At 40.0% G+C, this 22,067-nt stretch overlaps 2 protein-coding genes across 2 annotated transcripts in view; both read right to left on the bottom strand.

Annotated features, from left to right (window-relative positions):
- LOC133259260 (dihydrodiol dehydrogenase 3-like) overlaps positions 1–22,067 on the bottom strand; it is a 168,399-nt gene that overhangs the window by 30,893 nt on the left and 115,439 nt on the right. The gene's annotated exons all lie outside the window — the stretch shown is intronic.
- Positions 3,788–21,133, bottom strand: LOC133259259 (dihydrodiol dehydrogenase 3-like). The gene is made up of 9 exons (XM_061436507.1): positions 20,998–21,133; positions 18,466–18,633; positions 17,515–17,631; positions 15,908–15,985; positions 15,371–15,493; positions 9,720–9,829; positions 8,401–8,566; positions 5,787–5,869; positions 3,788–3,921 (listed from the first exon to the last, which is right to left on the bottom strand). The coding sequence occupies exons 1-9, from the start codon at positions 21,079–21,081 to the stop codon at positions 3,879–3,881; spliced, it is 972 nt and encodes a 323-aa protein (XP_061292491.1). The 5' UTR covers positions 21,082–21,133; the 3' UTR covers positions 3,788–3,878.

The following is a 22,067-nucleotide window of genomic DNA, read 5'->3' as shown; positions in this document are numbered from 1 at the left end:
GGAGAAGCAATGTTAAGGCAGTGCCCACTGAGTCAGAACAGAATTGAAGCCAGGTAGCGTGTACTTCTACTAGAGTAAATTATTATGTAATAATAAAGATCATTAATTTCTTGCAAAATTTAAACTCATGTTTAACGAGTAGATATATAAATTCTAGATACATTTACATTACTGCAAATTATTACAAGACAATGTCCAGCAATTATTAACCATGTGTTAGACTAGAAAGCTCAGCATACCAGTTACTTTCTTATTTTTCCAGTGATGAAGCCTCTTCTTGACCAAACATTATTTGAAACAGTTATCTCACACTATACTACACACACACACACACAACTTTTATTTAGTTAAATTTTTATTTTATAATGGAGCATAGCCAATTAACAATGTGATAACTTCAGGTGAACAGTGGAGGGACTCAGCCATACATAGGCATGTGTCCATTCTCCTGCAAACTCCCTTCCCATCCAGGCTGCCACATAACATTGAACAGAGTTGCCTGTGCTATGCAGGAGGATCTTGTTTGTTATCCTTTTAAAATATAGCAGAGTGTACATGTCAATCCCCAAATCCCTGACTACCCCTTCCCCCTCACCACACTTTCCACCTGGTAATCATAAGATAGTTCTCTAAGTCTGTAAATCAGTTTCTGTTTTTATAACAATTCAAAAGAATGATTAATGAACATTTTTTGAAATGTTAACCCTTAATAAGAAAGTAAAACTTCAAATTGAAAGAAAATTTGCTTTTTTTTACCTTTTTTTTCATGATAAAAAAATCTTGTTTCTTCTTCATTGCTTAATAATAAGAGCATTCAGTCCTGACAAGAATGCAATCCTGAAAAAGGTAACAACAACAAAAAAAGACACTCTGGCAAGGATCTTAGTGGGGGTTAATTATTAGTTTTTGCAGTGTGCAAACAGACCAAGGGTGGGGGTGGGGGGTGGTTATATCTTTCACCCAGTATATAACTTTTAAAGAACTATCACAATGTAACTCCCCCAAAATGATAAATATTTTATTTAATTTATTATCTTTCTCAACATTATCCATAAAAGAAAAACCTGTCAAGGAAAAGTTAAATTATAATAAATTGGGAGGAGTTAGGGAAATTATGGCACAGTGAGTGATACAGTGGAATCTGAAGATAATTAAAATTTAACACGTACAGAGATGTCAGCAAAATGGTGAGCTGGAAAGTGCTGAATTCTCCCATGGAAAGGTAAGAAAAGAAACAAAAACTAAGTGAAAAATCTCTTAGGAACTTAAGGAAAGAATCAAGCAAAGATCTTCAGAAACAAAGTGAACATGTAATTAAGAGAAATTGAAGGATATTTCCTTGCATGTTTCTTTAAAAAAATCTTTAGTTCTTTTAATTGGAGGATAATTGCTTTACAATGTTGTGTGAATCAGTTGTAAATATACATATATCCCTTCCCACTTGAGCTTTCCTCCCACACCCTTATCCCACCCTCTAGGTCATCATAGAGCACCGAGCTGAGCTCCCTGTGCTAAGCAGCAGCTTCCCACCAGCTACTTTACACGTGGTAGTGTACATATGTCAATGCTACTCTCAATTCATCCTGCCATCTCCTTCCCCCGTGGTGTCCACAAGTGCATTCTCTAAGTCTGCGTCTCTATTCTATGATTTCCTTGTGTTTTTATTCACACTCATCTCTCCTCTGACTTGTACAGTGGAGTCTTGATCTGTAAAGGGCGGCAGTTCAGCTCTCTGCTGCCTCCCTCAAACCAGAGTGATCGCAGAAATCCTTATGTGCAATGTTCCAACCTATGTAGGGGCTGCCTGGAGACTGATGTCTGTTCCACTTAACTCTGAGCTTAAGGTGAAGAGCATCTGGAATGGATATTACAACTACAGAATTCTGCCTTTAGAATTTTCTACTTTTAACTTTTGTCATTTTAATTATGATGTGTTGGTGTGGGCCTCTTTGGTTTCATCTTGCTTGGGACCCTCTGTTCTTCCTGCACCTGGATATCTTTTACCCTTCTCAGGTTTGGAGATCTTTCTACCATAATTTCATCAAATACGTTTGCTGCATCTGTCTTTTTTTCTCTAAGACCTCTATAATGCAAATGCTAGTGCACTTGATGTTATCCTAGAGCTCCCTTAAGTTATTCTCATGAAAAAATTTTTATTCTTTATTGCTGTTCTTATTGACTGATTTCCACTATTTCTGTCTTCCAGGTTACTAATGCATTCTCCTGTATCACCTAACCGGTTGCTGATTCCTCCTGGTGTATATTGCATTTGTTACCATGTTCTTCAGCTCTGATCAAGTCTTTTTAATATTTTCTAGTTCTTTGAAGTCCTCCTTGAAGTTCTGTATTACACATATTCAGTGGGCACCTTTATTACTATTGTTTTGAGTTTTTTTCAGGTAAAGTATTTATCTCTCAATAGGTTAGTTTGTTTTTTTTTATAATGAGGTTTTATCTTGGTCCTTCACTTGGGATGTGTGTGTGTGTTTCTTCTAATCTGTTTGGTCTTTTCTGTTTGTCTCTATGAGGTTAAGCAGTCATCTAGTCCAGAGTCTGTTTCCCTTGTAGTTCAGTTGGTAAAGAATCTGCCTTCAGTGCAGGAGACCCAGGTTTGATCCCTGGGTTGGGAATATTCCCTGGAGAAGGAAATGGCAACTCATTCCAGTATCATTGACTGGAAAATCTCATGGACAGAGGAGCCTGGTGGGCTGCAGTCCATGGGGTCTCAAAGAGTTGGGCACAACTGAGTGACTAACACTTACTCACTTAGTCCAAAGTCTAAAGGGATGTCCTTTATGTGGGACTCGCCACACAGGGTATCTCTGCGTGGCCTGCTGGTGGCCAGTGACTTTGGTGAGTGAACAGGATCGGAGGCCACGTCTCCCCAACGTGAGCTGGTAGCTGCTATTTCCATGGGAGATAGGACTGGAAGCAGGATGAGACAGTGGTGAGCTGAGGCTTCTTCTGGGCTCAATGGTGATTGGTGACCTGTTGGGGACAAGACTGGGGCTGGAGACACACTTCTGAGTTGGCCCCCACTTTCCCTGGTGCCTGTGATGGCTGATGGCCATCTCCCCCTCAGTAGGCAGCAGTGCCAAGCAAGAGCGGCTGTAGGAGGAGCCTGTGCAGGGGGGATGGCCTGGACCGAGGTGGTCCTGCAGGCTGGTCAGAGCATCAAGCGGTGCCAGTCAGCTGCCCCATGGACTTGAGAGCAGTCACATGTGCACACACTCTTGCAAAGTAGAGTCTTGGCTCCTTGAACCCTCAGGTAAAGCTCCATAAGGTTTCAAATAAGTCGAGGGGGCTCGTCTTCCCAGGGCCAGTCCTCAGACCTGGGGTTCCTAACATGGGTCTTAAACCCCTCGATCTTTAAGGACAATCTCTGAGCCTGTTGGTACTTATCCTCTTCTGTGTCACCTGCTAGGGGTGTGGGTCTTAACTAGATTTCTTCTACCACATGCCAGCTAGACTCTGTGAGTTCTTTCTTGATGGCCTTAGATGTAGAAGAGCCACTACTCTTCTGCTACTCTTCAAATTTTTTGCAGCAAGACTTACTTTATATAGTGGTATTTTTTTCTTTTTTTTTGTTGCACAGCTCAGCTTGGGGAATCTAGTTACCCAACCAGGGATCAAACCTATGCCCCCTGCAGTGGAAGCATGGATTCTTAACCACTGGACCACCAGGGAAGTCTCCAACTCTGCTTTTTAATCCCTTCCCAAGTATCCTCGCTTTGAAGTCTTTATTATTTCACATACACAAAAAGCAAGAAGCGTTAAACTAGAGACACAGTTTTTAATTAGCTCCACCAATCATAACAACTCTCTCCACACCCCCAAAATCAGTAAATTCTGATAGAACCATGATGGATCGCTCACAATCAGTATTCTTCAGAAAATGGATAGTCAGGGTGATCAGCAAGGCTGAAAGAGAAGGAGGGATGCTAATTTATTAATTCTGTATCACATGGCCAAGGAGAGCGCTTCTCTGTAGATGTAGCCAGGACAGCCTAAACATCTCAGTCTACAACCACATCCCACTTTCTACCCCAGGCACCCAGTCCATGTGTGAACAGTGCCTGCGTGTCTGATTCCCACAGTCACAAGCAATATAAACATCACAGTGATATTTCCCTTGTTTGGAATTACAGTTTATAAGAAGGTCTGAGAACTACAGCTAAAACATGAAGGTCATTTCAGCCCTAGGTGGAACATTTGGTCCTGGGTGGTGGTGATGATGATCTCAGTAACAATTGTGCAGATCTTTTTAACACATCCATTCAACAAGTAAGTACTGAGCACCCCTCAAAATAGAAGGCATTCCATTAAGAACCTTCTGATCTCTTGAGATGTCATGGACGCACAAGCAACAATACCGATAAAGTGAGATGACTATTTTCTTAATTTACAAAGGATTAAAACAGTAGCTAATTAATAATTAGTATTACTGCTGCTTTCCTTTTTTCCCTATGTTTTTACTTTTCTTCCTAAATTCATTCCTTTCAATTTATTTCATTAAAGAGTACATTCTGAGTGACTCCATATGCCAAGAGTTATGCTGTTGACTTAAACCCACAAACATGAGGAAGTCCAGGCACTGACAGCCTGATGAAGGTGAACAGAGAAATATACTGAAAAGTTTTTGAGTACAGAAAAGTAAATTTCCATCTTTTTGTTTCCATTTGTAATATCCTTTTTCAGAATCATGATATAGCTTTACAAACAGGAGACAAAGTTTTGACATCTTTCATTTAAAACTAAATCTTCCTTTTACTAATAATTTGTATTACCTTCTCTCTAAACTCTCTTCTAATATCTCTCTGTTTGATTAGCCTTCTTTCTCTTCAATCCTGACATCCTCCTGCAGTAATTAGGCAGCTGGAATTTCATGTTAGTGACTAAGTCAAAGTCAAGGAGTTAGGAGTTCCCTAGGGGATGATCCCTGATGAACAAAGGCAACAGTGGAGTGAGTCTTGACTCAAGAAACCAGAGAGACCCAGACGATCTTACCTGGGTGTGTCCTGCTAAGGACACGGCCATCACTCACTGGAGGGTCAGTCAAGCTTATGATCAGCTTGTAATTCAGTTTTGTGAGATTATAAGGATGAGGACATGGGATTATTAATAGGGGTAAAAGGCCAATGAAGAGATCTATTTGGAAGAAATGGATGGTGTCTTGGTAAAGAAAGGCCCATTAGGGAGAAAATTCACCAGACACTTAGGGAAGGGAGTGGAGGCCAGGCCATGTGACCTCTCAGTACTGATGCATTTTGCCTTTCATGAGACTTTCCTCCATAAAAAATATCAACAATATATTTTACAATTGTGTTAGGATAAACACAAATGTAGTCCAAGCTGGATTTATTATTAGTCATTATTAATCATTTCCTCCCAATTTTATAAAAAGTTTAAAGATAAAATATCTTCACAGGTCCCTAAAAGAATAGCAGGCTGCAGGCACTGTCCCCTCTGTGTCTACTGGATTCCTGGGCCCTGAGAGGAGATATATCAGTCACAGGGATTAGGGGCACAAAGTAGTGAATTCACCACCATGTCAAATCTGGGGATTTTATTTATGGGCTGTCCTGTGCCCCATTCACATTTCTGTTGGTTAGAGATGGAGCCCTGGAGGACCTTTGGTCTGAGGTCTGCATGAAGCCCAAGGTTGACAGATATTCTGGAAACCAGGATTGTTTTCTGAGAATTAAGTTTTTAAAAAGCTTAGTTCCCCTACTGACCTGCCTGCTACAGAAAACAGTGTATGTGTGAAATATACACAAGTCACTTACAAGACTAAATCATAATATCGTATGTTACTGTTGAGGCCATCAATTGCTTTCATGTCTTCCGGAGTCAATTCAAAGTCAAGAACCTGGAATAAAGGAAGAATCACATTGACTTCTCCCCTAAGGAGCTGGCCTCCCCCTGGGGACTGCAGGACCTTCCAGCTGGATGGTGACAAGAAGAGGGGACAGGGAAGCCGTGTCTGTCTTCAGCTTCCAGGTGAACAACTTGGGACCCTCTGCAGAGTTCTCACTTCTCCTTTCTACAACCTCTACTTTTCTGCTCCAATTCTCAGACAGACACACACACACAGGTTGCAAGGCATCAATCCCCTATCTTTCTACGTGAATTTCTTTTGACAGAAGAAAAGCAAACAAAAATCAACTTTTTTTGCAAACAAAGGCACTGTTGGACAACCTGGACAAAAAACATGCACTTGACCGAACACTAGACTGTTTTCTTCCTTCTCAACATCCCCTAAAATATGACACAGCATAGAGCTTAAGCAAGTATGGAAAAGAGGATCCCCCTGTGAAAACCTAATCAAGAATCTGATAGCAAACTTATTCATTACCTATGAATAAATCTAAAACATTGATTATGTACATGTCTCTGTGACAAAGTTATGAGATGCATTTAAAATATTAAAGAATACTTAAATAATTAAAAAATGCATATCATAGTCACAAAATGGAAATGTCAATTTCATATACAAATCAGTTTTCTCCAAAGTGAGAAATGCAATGTGCACCAAAGTCTTAAACAGTTATTATTTTGTGGAAGTTGGTAGATTGATACTAAATTTTATATAAAAGAACAGCTAGTCAAGAGCAGTGATGACATACTTAAAGGGAAAAAAAGAACGCTATTTAAAACAAGATTATTTTCCACTATAATAAAGTAACAGAGAGAGGCCAGAAATGTACTTATGGACATTTGATACATGACAGAGTTGACAGTGAAAATCTGTGGGAAAATACTGACACATAGATTTCTGTTTAACTATATGTATATACCTTTTCATGTCATATTCAAAAATCAGTTTAAGTGTATTACAGATTGAGATTTGGGTGGAAACAAAAAACCAGTTTATTAGGGAACATTTCCCTTACCCTTGAATTAGTTTGACCTGTAACTTCCACTGGACAGTGATATTTCCCAGAATTGGTGAGTCAGATCTGAGCCCAGACAGGAAGAGGATTTTTTTCCCACTCACTGACTGGGGTTAATTGTGCTGTGATGAGATAAAGACCAAGTAGGTTGACAACAGTCTAGCCAAATATATATGACAATATATACAGAGAAGCATGCAGTCTTCTCTAACAATAGGCTCATCCACCTGCTAAAGCAGAACTGCCAAGCAGCTCTGCACTGAACAGCTGCTGCTGCTGCTAAGTCGCTTCAGTCATGTCTGACTCTGTGCAACCCCATAGACAGCAGCCCACCAGGCTTCCCCGTCCCTGGGATTCCCCAGGCAAGAACACTGGAGTGGGTTGCCATTTCCTTCTCCAATGCATGAAAGTGAAAGGTGAAAGTGAAGTTGCTCGGTCGTGTCCGACTCTTAGCGACCTCATGGACTACAGCCTACCAGGCTGCTCCATCCATGAGATTTTTCCAGGCAAGAGTACTGAAGTGGGGTGCCATTGAACTACAAATACCCAACAGAGTTCAGCCAAGAAGACAACAGCTTAGCTGAGTGCAGGTTGATTGTGAAACCACAGAATCAAGAGACACATAAACGATCTCTGCCTTAAACCCCTAAATGGGGGAGATTTCCTGTACAGCTATGGCTAATGGTATAATATAAAAATAAAAAGACATATAATCTAATAAAAATGTACAAAGTCATAAATAGGAACTTCACAAAGGCAGAAACTGAAATGCATGAAAATGAAACTACATTAATATTCAGAGAAATGTAAAATAAAATATGATGAATTGGTTCAGGATGACTGCTTTCACTCGCGTGTCCCCAAACTCATATGTTGTTAACCTTACCCGCCCTGTGATGGTGCTAGAAATGGAGCTTTTGAGGGGTGATTATATCATGATAGTGGAGCTTTTATGAATGAGATTTGAACAGTATCATATTCATATAAGAGACTTGAGAGAGCTCTGTTGCCCCCTCCACCATGTTAAGGTACAAGGAGAAGCCTGTGACCTGGAGGAGAGCCCTCACCTGATCACCCGGGCACCCTGACTCCAGTCTTTCAGCTTTAGAACTGTGAGGAATAAAGTTCAATTTTTTTCCTAAGCCACTCAATCTGTGGTATTTTGTTAGAGCAGCCTAAACAATTTAAGAAAATCACATAATGCAACTTTGTCAATTGAAAACAAAGAAAATAAGATGTCATTTGCACAAGGTGACAGAATAAGTTGCAGACGTAATGCTGGATCTAAAATCTCTATTTTCTGTCCAACCTTAACCCTCTCCAGCCATGTCACCTCTCCTGTTGCCACATCAGGAGGAGAAAACCACTGGCAATACACACATGGCATTCATGCACAGGAAAGAACAGGTAACTCATTTTGACTCAAAAATAATCTGAGAGCTGGACAAAAATGACCCTTGTGAAGGATATTCCTTAGAAGCCCTCTGCCTACAGCCCCACTCATCACCTGCATGTTCTCTTTGATCCGCTTCCTGTTGTAACTCTTGGCTAGAACCACAACCCCACGTTGTATCTGGTAGCGAAGGGCAACCAGAGCTGGGGTCTGCTTGTGCTTTTTGGCAATGGCACAAAGAACCGGGTCCTCCAAAAGAATAGGGTAGTTCGGGTTCACCCTGGAAGGAAATCAAGAAATCCTGAGGAGCTGAGAGTGAGTACTCAGTTTCTAAGAGGATTCTCAAACAGACCAAGTAGGTCCACTCTAGACCAGTGCTTCTCAAAGTGTGGTCCAGGGACCAGCAGCATTGGTTTCACCTGGAGTCTTGTTAGAAATACAAATCCCATGGCTTAGCTGAAGACAAACTGAATCAGAAACTTGACTCTGTCACCTCCCAATCTGTGTTTACAAAGCTCTCCTGGTCACCTGGGTGTATGCTGAGTTGAGATCAATGTTTCCACAGCTGTGGTTTTGTTCTTGTACATTTCAGGGGTTGTTTTTCCTCTCCAATCATAGCCCCAAAGTAAGTACAAGAGCATAAAAGGAGAAGGAAAAGACGGATACTTTTTGTTTAACTTTCTCAGTATTGATAAAAATTGAGTAGTCTCATAGTAACTATTCTTTTCATCACTATTTACAGTGTGCACTACTTATACAGATGTTTACAAAAATGGTTCAAATTATCATTTTTTTTGATCATCATTGACCTGGGAGGTTTATTATCCTGACTTTTGGCATAAGGTAAGGAGAAGGCAATGGCACCCCACTCCAGCACTTTTGCCTGGAAAATCCCATGGATGGAGGACCCTGGTAGGCTGCAATCCGTGGGGTCGCTAAGAGTTGGACACGACTGAGCAACTTCGGTTTCACTTTTCACTTTCATGCATTGGAGAAGGAAATGGCAACCCACTCCAGTGTTCTTGCCTGGAGAATCCCAGGGATGGGGGAGCCTGGTGGCTGCCGTCTATGGGGTCACACAGAGTCGGACACGACTGAAGTGACTTAGCATAGCAAGGGAAGCTCAGAGTCTTTTACTAGCAACGTGTTCATTAGTTACTAAGCAAGTAAATCATGACTTAAGCTTATGTCTTAGATTTCAACTGGGGGATTATATATAGATTTTAATTCAGTCACTTGTTATTGATTAATCTACAAGACACATATAATGTAAAAAATAATTGGGCAGGTGATGAGAAGACAAAAGAGAAGGCTCTTCCATTTTCCCTCTCTACCCTCTGCCAGTTGAGAGCACTGAGTACAACATAAAAAAACATATTCCATGAAAAATTGAATTTTAGGTAAACTCTGTTGTCTTCCTTAGCGTTCATTACCAATTTTTCAATCGTTGGGATCCCAGAGCACCATAGGCAACAAGAACAATATCATGTGACTTGCAGAACTCCAACAGTTTGTTCTGATTGAGATAAGGGTGACATTCCACCTGTAGAATGCCAACATAAAAGAGTGTCAGGTTATATAGGAAGGTGATACCAATATGACAGAGAAAGGCAAAAAGTTTAAAACATCTAAAGAAAAAATAAACTATGGAACACTAAATTGGAACTGAAAATATCAATATAAAGTAATTTTTAAAAGAAATACATATTATATCTCTATTCCCAAAAACAGAAAAAGTAATAACATTCCCGAGAACAAGCAACCCCAGGGAGCAGAACTCAGTTTCTAAATACATTACCAGGTGACATACCTAACTCCAGATCTGGGACAAGAAAACAACTGTTTGAGTCTTGGACATCAATTCTTGCAAAAAGCAAGAATTTGCTCCAAGATACGTGAATAAATGTCTGCAGGACAAAAGAACCAGATTGATGGGTTCCCATTGGTAACATCTGAGTACATTTTAACACCAAAGGGAATCATGAGTGAGAGCAAATATAGCACACAGGGTCAACAAAAATCCCTGAGAGAGAAAGAGCAAAAACGTTTCCCTCCACGGATGATTATTATGAAAACTCCTTTCTCAGAAACTGACAATTAAAGGGAAGAAGGAAAGTGTTTGATTTGTCTCATAGAAATGCTGCTGCTGCTGCTGCTGTTGCTGCTAAGTTGCTTCAGTTGTGTCCGACTCTATGGGACCCCATAGACAGCAGCCCACCAGGCTCTGCTGTCCATGGGATTTTCCAGACAAAAGAGAACTGGAGTGGGGTGCCATTGCCTTCTGTCTTATAGGAATAGGTGTATTTTATCCTGACTTAATGAGGGAATTTTATTTTTACAATAAAATGTCAGGTAAGAAGATTAAAAAGTGCTTACATTGAAAATATTGAAAACTGTCCCAACGAAATAATTAATTCAGGTGAACATCATTGATGGATTCTCAACAATTATATGAAAACTTGGGGGAAATTGAAATTCCTCTGAGGACAATTATTATCCAGTAGATGACTAGGCAATTTCAACATGGGAAATACACATTTCCAAATTTAAAATCTAGCTACCAGTAGCTTTAATAGGAGAACAAAATAACCATCATCACAGTGGGATAGCTGGTTATCATGTGCTTCCTGCTGGGTGCCATGTGAGGGGCACAGCATGTAAAGGACATATTCCCAAAATGTATAAATTTATGAGCATGAGTAAGGGGTTCAGGACTATCTGTTAATTTACAGGAATTGAGAAACAAATTAACAATACAAGATGATAGTCTGATAAATCTATTATATTTGTCAAAAAACTGTTTGGATATCATAGTTAGAAAATATAATTGAGTGACCATGACAGGTTAAAAAAGCTTGAGATACATGACTCAAAGTGACATGTGAGCCACAATGAGATCAGTTCAACCTAATGTTACACATGTAAATACACACACACACACACACACATCTGCCAATGTGGCAAAATGTGAAACATTTTGCATACAAAAGGGAAAATATGAGCGTACTTGATGGTACCCTTAACTTTTCTAATATCTGAAAATTTCCACAATGAAAACTTGGAGGCAAAATTAATGCTAAAATCACAATAGTTTTGAAGCCTTTTTAATTTAGAATATCGATTATACATATATGTTGTGCTGTGCTTAGTTGTGCAGTCATGTCCAACCCCTTGTGACCCCATGGACTGTGACTTGCCAGGCTCCTCTGTCCATGGGGATTCTCCAGACAAGAATACTGGAGTGGGTTGCCATGCCCTCCTCCAGGGGATCTTCCCAACTCAGGGATCAAACCCAGGTCTTCCGCATTGCAGGCAGATTCTTTATCATCTGAGCCACCAGGGAAGCCCAAGAATATTGGAATGGGTAGCCTATCCTTTCTCCAGGGACCTTGCTTCTATTACCAGTCACATCCACCACTGGGTATTGTTTTTGCTTTGGCTCCATCCCTTCATTCTTTCTGCAGTTATTTCTCCACTGATGTCCAGTAGCATATTGGGTACCTACTAACCCGGGGAGTTCCTCTTTCAGTATCCTATCATTTTGCCTTTTCATACTGTTCTATAGGCAAGAATACTGAAGTGGTTTGCCATTCCCTTCTCCAGTGGACCACATTCTGTCAGACATCTCCACCATGACCCACCCATCCTGGGTGGTCCCACACAGCATGGCTTAGTTTCACTGAATTAGACAAGATCATTCAGGTATGACCTAAATCAAATCCCTTATGATTATACAGTGGAGGTGAGAAATAGATTTAAGGGCCTAGATATGACAGACAGAGTGCCTGATGAACTATGGAGAGAGGTTCGTGACATTGTATAGGAGACAGGGATCAAGACCATCCCCATGGAAAAGAAATGCAAAAAAGCAAAATGGTTGTCTGAGGAGGCCTTACAAATAGCTGTGAAAAGAAGAAAAGCAAAAAGCAATGTAGAAAAGGAAAGATATAAGCATCTGAATGCAGAGTTCCAAAGAATAGCAAGGAGAGATAAGAAAGCCTTCCTCAGTGATCAGTGCAAAGAAATAGAGGAAAACAACAGAATGGGAAAGACTAGAGATCTCTTCAAGAAAATTAGAGATATCAAGGGGACATTTCATGCAAAGTTGGGCTCGATAAAGAACAGAAATGGTATGGACCTAACAGAAGCAGAAGATATTAAGAAGAGGTGGCAAGAATACACAGAAGAACTGTACAAAAAAGAGCTTCTGACCCAGATGATCATGATGGTGTGATCACTCACCTAGAGCCAGACATCCTGGAATGTGAAGTCAAGTGGGCCTTAGAAAGCATCACTACAAACAAAGCTAGTAGAGGTGATGGAATTCCAGTTGAGCTCTTTCAAATCCTGAAAGATGATGCTGTGAAAGTGCTGCACTCAATATGCCAGCAAATCTGGAAAACTCAGCAGTGGCCACAGGACTGGAAAAGGTCAGTTTTCATTCCAATTGCAAAGAAAGGCAATGCCAAAGAATGCTCAAACTACCGCACAATTGCACTCATCTCACACGCTAGTAAAGTAATGCTCAAAATTCTCCAAGCCAGGCTTTAGCAGTACATGAACCGTGAACTTCCTGATGTTCAAGCTGGTTTTAGAAAAGGCAGAGGAACCAGAGATCAAATTGCCAACATCTGATGGACCATGGAAAAAGCAAGAGAGTTCCAGAAAAACATCTATTTCTGCTTTATTGACTATGCCAAAGCCTTTGACTATGTGGATCACAATAAACTATGGAAGATTCTGAAAGAGTTGGGAATATCAGACCACCAGACCTGCCTCTTGAGAAACCTGTATGGAGGTCAGGAAGCAACAGTTAGAACTGGACATGGAACAACAGACTGGTTCCAAATAGGAAAAGGAGTACGTCAAGGCTGTATATTGTCACCCTGCTTATTTAACTTATACACAGAGTACATCATGAGGAACTCTGGGCTGGAAGAAGCACAAGCTGGAATCAAGATTGCCAGGAGAAATATCAATAACCTCAGACATTCAGATGACACCACCCTTATGACAGAAAGTGAAGAGGAACTAAAAAGCCTCTTAATGAAGGTGAAAGAGGAGAGTGAAAAAGTTGGCTTAAAGCTCAACATTCAGAAAACGATGATCCTGGCATCTGGTCCCATCACTTCGTGGGAAATAGATGGGGAAACAGTGGAAACTGTGTCAGACTTTATTTTTTGGGGCTTCGAAATCACTGCAGATGGTGATTGCAGCCATGAAATTAAAACACACTTACTCCTTGGAAGGAAAGTTATGATCAATCTAGGCAGCATGTTAAAAAGTAGAGACATTACTTTGCCAACAAAGGTTCGTCTAGTCAAGGCTATGGTTTTTCCAGTGGTCCTGTATGGATGTGAGAGTTGGACTGTGAACAAAGCTGAGTGCTGAAGAATTGATGCTTTTGAACTGTAGTGTTGGAGAAGACTCTTGAGAGTCCCTTGGACAGCTAGGAGATCCAACCAGTCCATCCTAAGGGAAATCAGTCTGGGTGTTCATTGGAAGGACTGATGCTAAAGCTTAAACTCCAGTACTTTGGCCACCTCACGCGAAGAGTTGACTTATTGGAAAATACCGATGCTGGGAGGGATTGGGGGCAGGAGAAGAAGGGGACAATAGAGGATGAGATGGCTGGATGGCATCACCAACTTGATGGACATGAGTCTGAGTGAATTCCGGGAGTTAGTTATGGACAGGGAGGCTGGTGTGCTGTGATTCGTGGGGTCACAAAGAGTCGGACATGACTGAGCAACTGCACTGATATATATACATACATATATTTATCCTGAATTTTACAAGCTACATTTTTCTGTAGAAGACTCTTACTCCTTGACTTCAGGTTGTACCTTATAGACGTTATTGTTGTTGTTTAGTCATTAAATCATGTTTGATTTTTTAGTGGCCCCATGGACTTCCCAGGCAAGAATACTGGAGTGGGTTGCCATTTCCTTCTCCAGGGCATCTTACCAACCCAGGGATTGAACCAGAGTCTCCTGCATTGGTAGGCAGATTCTTTACACTGCACTACCAGGGGAGCTTGTGGACATTACGTTATATGAAATACAACAGTTGCAGAAAGACAGATGTTAATATCTAAATTGGTCAAACTCACAGAATTTAAGAGTAATGTGATGGTTACCATGGGGTCAGGGGGAGTAGGGAGAAATCAGTATTTCCTATGCATAGGTACAAGGTCTCAATTATGCAAGGTGAATAAATTCTAGAGTCTTACTGTACAGCATCGTCCCTATGCTTAAAGTTATTGTATTATACAATACAATACAATGAACTTAAAGTACATTGTATTGTGCAGTGTTATATACTTAAAATGTTTTTAAATAAAGCATTTTAACTTTTCTTACAGCGATAAAGTAAAAATATAACAAAAATATAAGAGTACAGAATCAAACAAATAAAAATGTATTTAAACAGTTAATTTTATGATAGACATCAATGGGAGAAAAAGATCAAGACTGAGTAAATCACAGGGTGTGCTCTAATTCCTGACTATTTCATCTACTGTTAGTATCACTGTAAAATGCTGATTTCACTCTATAACCTGAATGATTTTCATAACCTCCAGTAAAATTTTTTGTACTATGCTTCCTGTTGAAAGCCCTATAAGCACAGAGACACCAAGACTAAGGATTTGGGTAGCCAAACCCCACACAAACTCTTAACACTTGTCTCAGCTGATTTATCTCTATTTACTTCCTATTCCATGTTTTAATGGTCTTCTGGTACACAGTTCCCTCTGAAGCACTTTTATCATCTGATTTCTGGAGATCCTTTCAGCTCAGGGAAACACCTCCTTCCTCTATGTTCTGGGGGACTAGCCTAACTCCCTTCACCTCCATTACCTTCGCCCTGTCCTCATCACAATTTAGCAGATTTTCCACCCAGACTTTATCAGACAGAGATACCTTTTTGGGTTCTATTTACACCATCCAGACAGGGGCTCTGATCTCTAGAATCCTCTGTCCACAAAGGTCGGATGAACAGGAGAGGAGGACAGACAGACATCAGGCTGAAGTCCAAGAAGGAGGTTCTGAAGAGCAGGAGGGAGAGGAGCCGAGCTGCTCACCTGGTTGCAGACGGGCTTGTACTTGAGCCCCGGCTTGTTCAGGATCTTCTCCAGCTGCTTGTGGTTGAAGTTGGACACCCCGATGGACTTGGTCAGCCCTGCATCCTTACACTTCTCCAGGGCCTGGGAAGGAGGGGTGGTGAGCAGTCATTTGAAATGAGTGATAGAACAAGAATAAATGATGGAAAAAAATCTGTAAAAAGTGTCTCATGTCAAGAATTGACATTGATTTTAAGAAAGAAAAAAGGAGAAGAAGGTCATGACACAAGAAGAAGAATTAACCATCTCCTCCTTAGAAAACCCTGGAGAAGACCTATCACATGGAAAGAAACAGATGCCTGGCTTCACCGTCCCAGATTCTGTCCTTTTCTGTGAGCATTTCAGCAATGGTTTCCTCCCCACAACCCCAGCATCCCAGTCCTTAGATTCATGAACTGCTGACTCTGATGGTCCAGAGCCCATTCTCACAGGTGGAAGAAATGAAGGAGGTTCCCCCTCTCCTGACTCCTCCCCTGGTTCTCTCCTCCCTGGACTCACCTCCCACGTGCGACAGAAATCCACTGAGTCATATATAATTTTTCCATTTTCATCTTTTGGAAAAAGTTCCTCTCCTGGCTGGAATAGAAGCAGTCATTTTAGAAATGTCACAAAATAATTTCTCCATATAGTCAGCCTGCCAGGCACATCTATGACCAGGACACTAACCTCCATAAGATAGGTTTACAACATTCAAGATCTCTTACACTTACCATATGTTTTAATAAATAGAACTTTCCTAGGTCCTAAAGGGGACTCATTGTGACTGATGTAAAGAATGGCAATGTTACATGGCTTTATTTCCAGAATAAAGATTACAATCTTGACTTAGATGTGATAGAGTTTCTTTTCTCTCTGAGCATCTGATAGCCCTAGGGCAGACACATGAACCAAGACTCTCCTTAGGTTGATATGGGATGTGAAAGGTCCAGATATGCTCTCAAATGTTCATGACCATGAGCCTTGAACTAATCAAGGTTAATTTACCATTGATGGAAAATGTTGATATAAAAATAAAGCCAACCAAGAATAATGGAAAGTTAGGTGGTATGGGGGAAAAGGAGACACTTCTGAAGAGTACTGCAAATCCTGATATCTTCCATAGCTGGGCCTTGCCATCTACATAAACCAATAAACTCTTCTGCATAGGATAGGATGGCTCGGCTTGGGTTGATTTGTGCAACTTAAAATCAACCTAGAACTCTGAGACAATCTAGAAGGATAGGTTGGGGAGAGAGGTGGGAGGGGGGTTCAGAATGGGAGGGACACATGTATACCTATGGCTATGGCAAAAGCATCACAATATTATAAAGTAATAAACCTTCAATTAAAATAAATAAATAATTTTTAAAAATAGTTCTAAGTAATACAGTTCTTAATGGCTAAGTGCAGTCCACAGACCTCATCATGAAGACAGGCAACAGTGTAGACAAGGTCTCCTAAGTCCCAGTAAAGATTTAGACTCACCTAGAGAGAGCACCATCAAATCTGCTCAACTTGAAGGGGTGAAAGATGAGATAAACTCATCTTGTTCAAGTGTAAGGCAATGTCATGCTCACCAAGGCTATACCAAACTCTGTGTTCTTAAAATCCCCAAGGGACTCAGGAGTCATACTCAGTACTGTGCAGAACTCACCTATTTCTATTCCCTCAAGTTTTTTAGCAGAGAACATGAGATTGTTGAGCTTTTTTCTCTGGGAGGAATGACAAAGAAATTAAAAATAAAAAAAAACTCAGTAAAAAGATAATCATAAATGTTTGGGAATTCTACTCTAGTGAAGAGCATATCCTACTATGAAAAATCTGAAGTCAATCATCCATGCAGGATGATAGACATTCTGACATAAGAAATAAAATAGTTGTGATCGAGTTGACTCATTGGAAAAGACTCTGATGCTGGGAGGGATTGGGGGCAGGAGGAGAAGGGGATGACAGAGGATGAGATGGCTGGATGGCATCACTGACTCCATGGACGTGAGTCTCAGTGAACTCTGGGAGTTGGTGATGGACAGGGAGGCCTGGCGTGCTGCGATTCATGAGGATCGCAAAGAGTCGGACACGACTGAGTGACCTGATCTGATCTGATCTGAATCATATAAATTGCCAACCTTCAGAGCCAGTGGAAAATGAATAATGTAGAGATCGACATAGTCCAGTTGAAGATTTTTCAGTGACTTTTCCAAGGCTGGTCGGACCAACTCTGGTTGAAGGCAAGTGGACCAAAGCTGCAGAGATTAAAGAAAGGAAGCTGCATGAAATTAACATTGTGGGTAATTTTGTTTTTATGCTTTCATCTAAAAATCAGAGATTTTTCCTGATTAGAAATGGATGATCACAGAGGAAAACCACCCTGTTTCTTTTTCAGTTCCATTTTTTATCTAACCAACCCATGTAAACTTTGTTATTTGATTGAATTTATCATTAGTACATCATTCACAATGGAAGAAAATGATCCAAGAAATAAAAAGCATTATCAAATAACTAATATACCCATCATCTGAATTATGTTTAATAAAGTTTAAAATTAGTTCACAAAGTCAATCTAATTCTATCAAAGAATAAATCCTCTTAGGAGTAATTAGAATCTTTTTGTTTATGTAACTGTAGGAAGTGTTTTGAACATATTATTACATACAGAACATAATTCAAGACATTTGGTTAGATCTTATGTAATAAAAAATAGCTCCTCCTATTTCCACCTCTTAGATGGAAGAACTGAGATTTAGAATTTGAAGAAAATTTAGAAAGTTCCCTAGATGATAAGGAAAGTTATAATCTAATTATTTCTGTCTGATTCATTAGCCCATATTAAATCACACTACTCTGGTCTAGGCCCAGAAAAACAAAGTGACTTTAATTTAAAATTAAAATTTGAACCAATGATGAGAAAGCCATCATCACTCTCACTTTCTTTTTGGACACCAGATTTAATACACAAGTATGTGTGAAAAAAGTTGTACCAATAAGCAGTGTTCACCAAACAGCTACTGATCTGACTACATAATTATCACCTGCACACAATGACTTGCACACATGTGCACACACAACACACACAGAACCTTTGAAGTGTAGAATATGTCTTCTCTCTTCACAGTGCCATCTGCAATCTTGCTCCGAATGGCTTGTCCAACTTGCCTTTCATTTTGGTACAAATGAGCGCAGTCAATATGGCGGAACCCAACCTCTATAGCCAATTGGGTGATCTCCAGAGCTTCACTCTTAGGAACCTACATAAGCAACAAATGTGGTAGTTGAATATTCACACAATAATGAAACTGATGATGCACAAGCTTTGATTTTTCCCAAGAAAAATAAACAAACAAAAGCTTTAATGTTTCTTTGTGCCTTTGGTTAGTTCTGCATGTGTGGTGTTGAACACATGATAGTTTACCTGAAATTTCCTGCAAAGTTATTAAATGAATACCCAGGAAGTCTTCAATCCCAGGTGATCAGTGATTGATTAAAGGCATCAGAGGACCCTAAAGGCCACCTCCAGGTTCAGTGATGTGCTGGAGGAACTCATAAAAGTGAAAAAAGTGAATGTGTTAGTTGTTCAGTTATGTCTGACTCTTTGTGACTTCATGGACTGTAGTCCGCTAGGCTCCTCTGTCCATGGAATTCTCCAGGCAAGAAAGGAAGATCCCCTTCTCCAGGGGATCTTCCTGACACAGGTATCAAACCTGTGTCTCCTGAGTTGCAAGCAATTCTTTACCATCTGAGCCATGGATATGATTTATACAGTGAGATATTCTAAGCAAAGTCAACAAGGGTAAAGGTTCATGATATAAAGCACCAAGAAACAAGGTGAAATCTTGTAAGAGTGCTCTATCTACCAATGTAGTCATGCAGAATACACAAAATAAAAACTATACCTATTCAAAGTGTACTAAGTGGTTTTTTAATTGCCTATCCTGGTGGCTCAGATGGTAAAGAATCTGCCTGCAATGCAGGAGATGTGGGTTCGATCTCTGGGTCAGGAACATCCCTTAGAGAAGGGAATAGCAACCCACTCCAGTATTCATGTCTGGAAAATCCCATGGAGAGAGGAGGTTACCAGGTTACAGACCTTGGGTTTGCAAAGAGCTGGACACAACTGATGGACTACCACTTTTGCTTTCTTTCCCTGTGTAATGCTATCAAGGGATATCAGTAACAACCAAGCTGGTTAACAGTTCCATCACCTCACATAGTTAACTTTTATAGGTGTTTGTGAGACATTTAAGGTCTACTCTCCTGGCAAATCTCAAGAATATAACCCATTATTATTAACAGTAGCCACTGTGCTGTGCATCAGGTCTCCAGACTTATTTATCTTACAACTGAAGGCCTTTACCATTTGAGCAGCATCTTTCCATTTTCCCCAACTTCATCCCCAGCTTCTGGTCACTGTGATTCTACTCTCTGCTTCTATGAGTTCAACTATTTTTTATAGATCCTACTCATAGACAGATCATGCAGTGTTTGTTCTTTACGTCTGACTTATTTTACTCAGCTTAATGTTATCTAAGTTCATCCATGTTGTTGCAAATTATGGATAATTTCTTTTATAAGCCTGAATAATATTTTGCTTCTTTTTATGTGACTTGTAATCTTTTCTTTTTCAAGGAGGTGCTTGTCTAACTTTCATCTGTTGGGTCTAGTTCTGGCTTTCCTTAAATGCAGGGGCATTCAGGGATGTGCTGAGGAATGAATTAGTGAGCTTCAGTAATAGCTGAACTCTTCCCTCTCCTCATCCCAGTTTGTACCACAAAGTCCTGTCTTCTGTCTTGAAATTTTTTATGAATATTTCCTTCTGTTTCATACATAAAAGAAGTGATATTCAAAGTTTAAGGACCAGAATCTTGCCATACAACTATTCAATATGTACTCTAAAGACAAGAGGGGTAGCAAATTTTCTGGATTCCAGTCTAGTAAATTATCCTCTTTGTCCCTCTTACACTCAAGCACTGAAGACCATAGTTAGATAAAAATATATTACAAAAGCCAAGAATTGAAAGCTTTCCCTATAAGACTATAACTTGTCTCCTCAAATGGCACTGAACTTTCCATTAGAAGAAGTTTCCACACATAAACAGAAGTACAGGCCAAAACACAATTGAAGTGTTTCTTCCCTGTGACCTAGTAGGTATTCCACAGTAGAAAAGCAATTCTCTCCCATTAGTTTTAAGTCATCTCATCTTTAGGAATTTTTATCTCTAATACTTCTCTGGGTCATGTCTTTTTGGAAGGAGGAAATGGTTCTGGAATTAATGAAATATAGAGAAACCTAGCCATTACAATCACCCTCAAAGCAAAGTGGCTGACAGTCAGTGTTCTTGACAGCTGAGTCTCACCTCTTGTGCCAAGCTGGGAGAGAGATGGAAACTGGAGGGGAATCCAGAGTAATCTGCAGGTGAGCACAGCCTCAGACCCTGATGCAGAGTGGAGACTGGATATTCTCTCCCCTTTCACAGGGCATGGTTCTAGCCTGGTTAGTAGAACCACATGATTCTCCCAGAGTCACACAGGAACTCAGTGCTTGACAACTGAAGTCCCTTCTACTCATGTCACATCCACTAGAATTTATGTCAACCCACAACCACTACTCTTACCTCCTCAGGGGCATAGGTTCCAAATCCCAGGATAGGAATGAAGTGGCCATCATTAAGCTTCACCCTCTGGTATTTGGGATCCATTGCCTGTTGCTCTTCTGAGTAAGCAGACTCTGTTTTTTTTTTTTTTTTCCTTCTGCCTTCACAGGTTATAAATAATATGAAGGTAACGCCCCAACTGCACCATCCAATGTTAGTAGATACATTGTAGGAGGAGCATGATTAAACCAATACCCATGGAGTAAGAAATAAACAAAGGGTTTTAACTTGTTTGCTTTTTTATCAGAATAATATTCACAGTGCACAATGATATAAACCATTAATTTCTTGGAAAATTTTACTTTATTTTTTTAATAAGCAAATTTTAAATTCTGGATCCACTTACATTATTGTAAATTATTTCATGGGATTTGCTGAATAATTATTGACCATATGTTAGACTAGAAACCACATGTACCAATTTTTTAAATTTTCTAATTATGAAGCCCAACTTGAGCAAACATCAATTGAAACAATTATCTATATTACAGTGCATACACACACATACTTATACACACAATCACAGAATTTAATGTAATGACTAATAAGGATTTCTCAAAACGCTAACACTTAATAAAGAATGAAAACATCAAATGAATATAAATTTGCCTTTTTATATAGCCTACCAGCAAAATTATTTTGCTTATAGATGGTGGTGAAATCCTGAAAATGATATGAAAATCAGACATTCTGGCAAAGGTCTTATTAGAGGTTAGTTATTAATGGTTTTTACTGTGTGCGGTATGTTAACAGACTCTCTGTTCAAGTCTTTTAGCTAGTTTTGTTGTTCAGTTGCTTAGTCACGTCTGACTCTCCGACCCCATGGACTGTAGCACGTCAGGCTTCCCTGTCCTTCACCATCTCCCGGAGCTTGCTCAAACTCATGTCCATTGAGTCACTGATGCCATTCAACCATCTCTTCCTTTGTCATCCTGTTCTCCTCCTGCCTTCAATATTTCCCAACATCCTGGTCTTTTCTAATGAGTCGGCTAGTTAGAGAACTTTTAAAATTGCCATGACGTAAATGATAT

The sequence above is a fragment of the Bos javanicus genome, chromosome 13, assembly GCF_032452875.1.
Source record: "Bos javanicus breed banteng chromosome 13, ARS-OSU_banteng_1.0, whole genome shotgun sequence".
Lineage (NCBI taxonomy): Eukaryota > Metazoa > Chordata > Mammalia > Artiodactyla > Bovidae > Bos > Bos javanicus.
The sequence above is the reverse complement of the archived record's forward strand: the minus strand, read 5'-3'. Positions and strand labels throughout refer to the sequence as shown.

Excerpts from the sequence above, each read along its gene's own strand:
- LOC133259259 (XM_061436507.1), bottom strand. The coding sequence starts at position 21,081 with ATGGATCCCAAATACCAGAGGGTGAAGCTTAATGATGGCCACTTCATT. Across the intron at positions 15,986-17,514 it reads ATTTTCCACTGGCTCTGAAG|CCAGGAGAGGAACTTTTTCC; the intron begins GTTGGCAATTTA and ends CTTCTATTCCAG. Across the intron at positions 15,494-15,907 it reads ATTTCTGTCGCACGTGGGAG|GCCCTGGAGAAGTGTAAGGA; the intron begins GTGAGTCCAGGG and ends CCTCCTTCCCAG.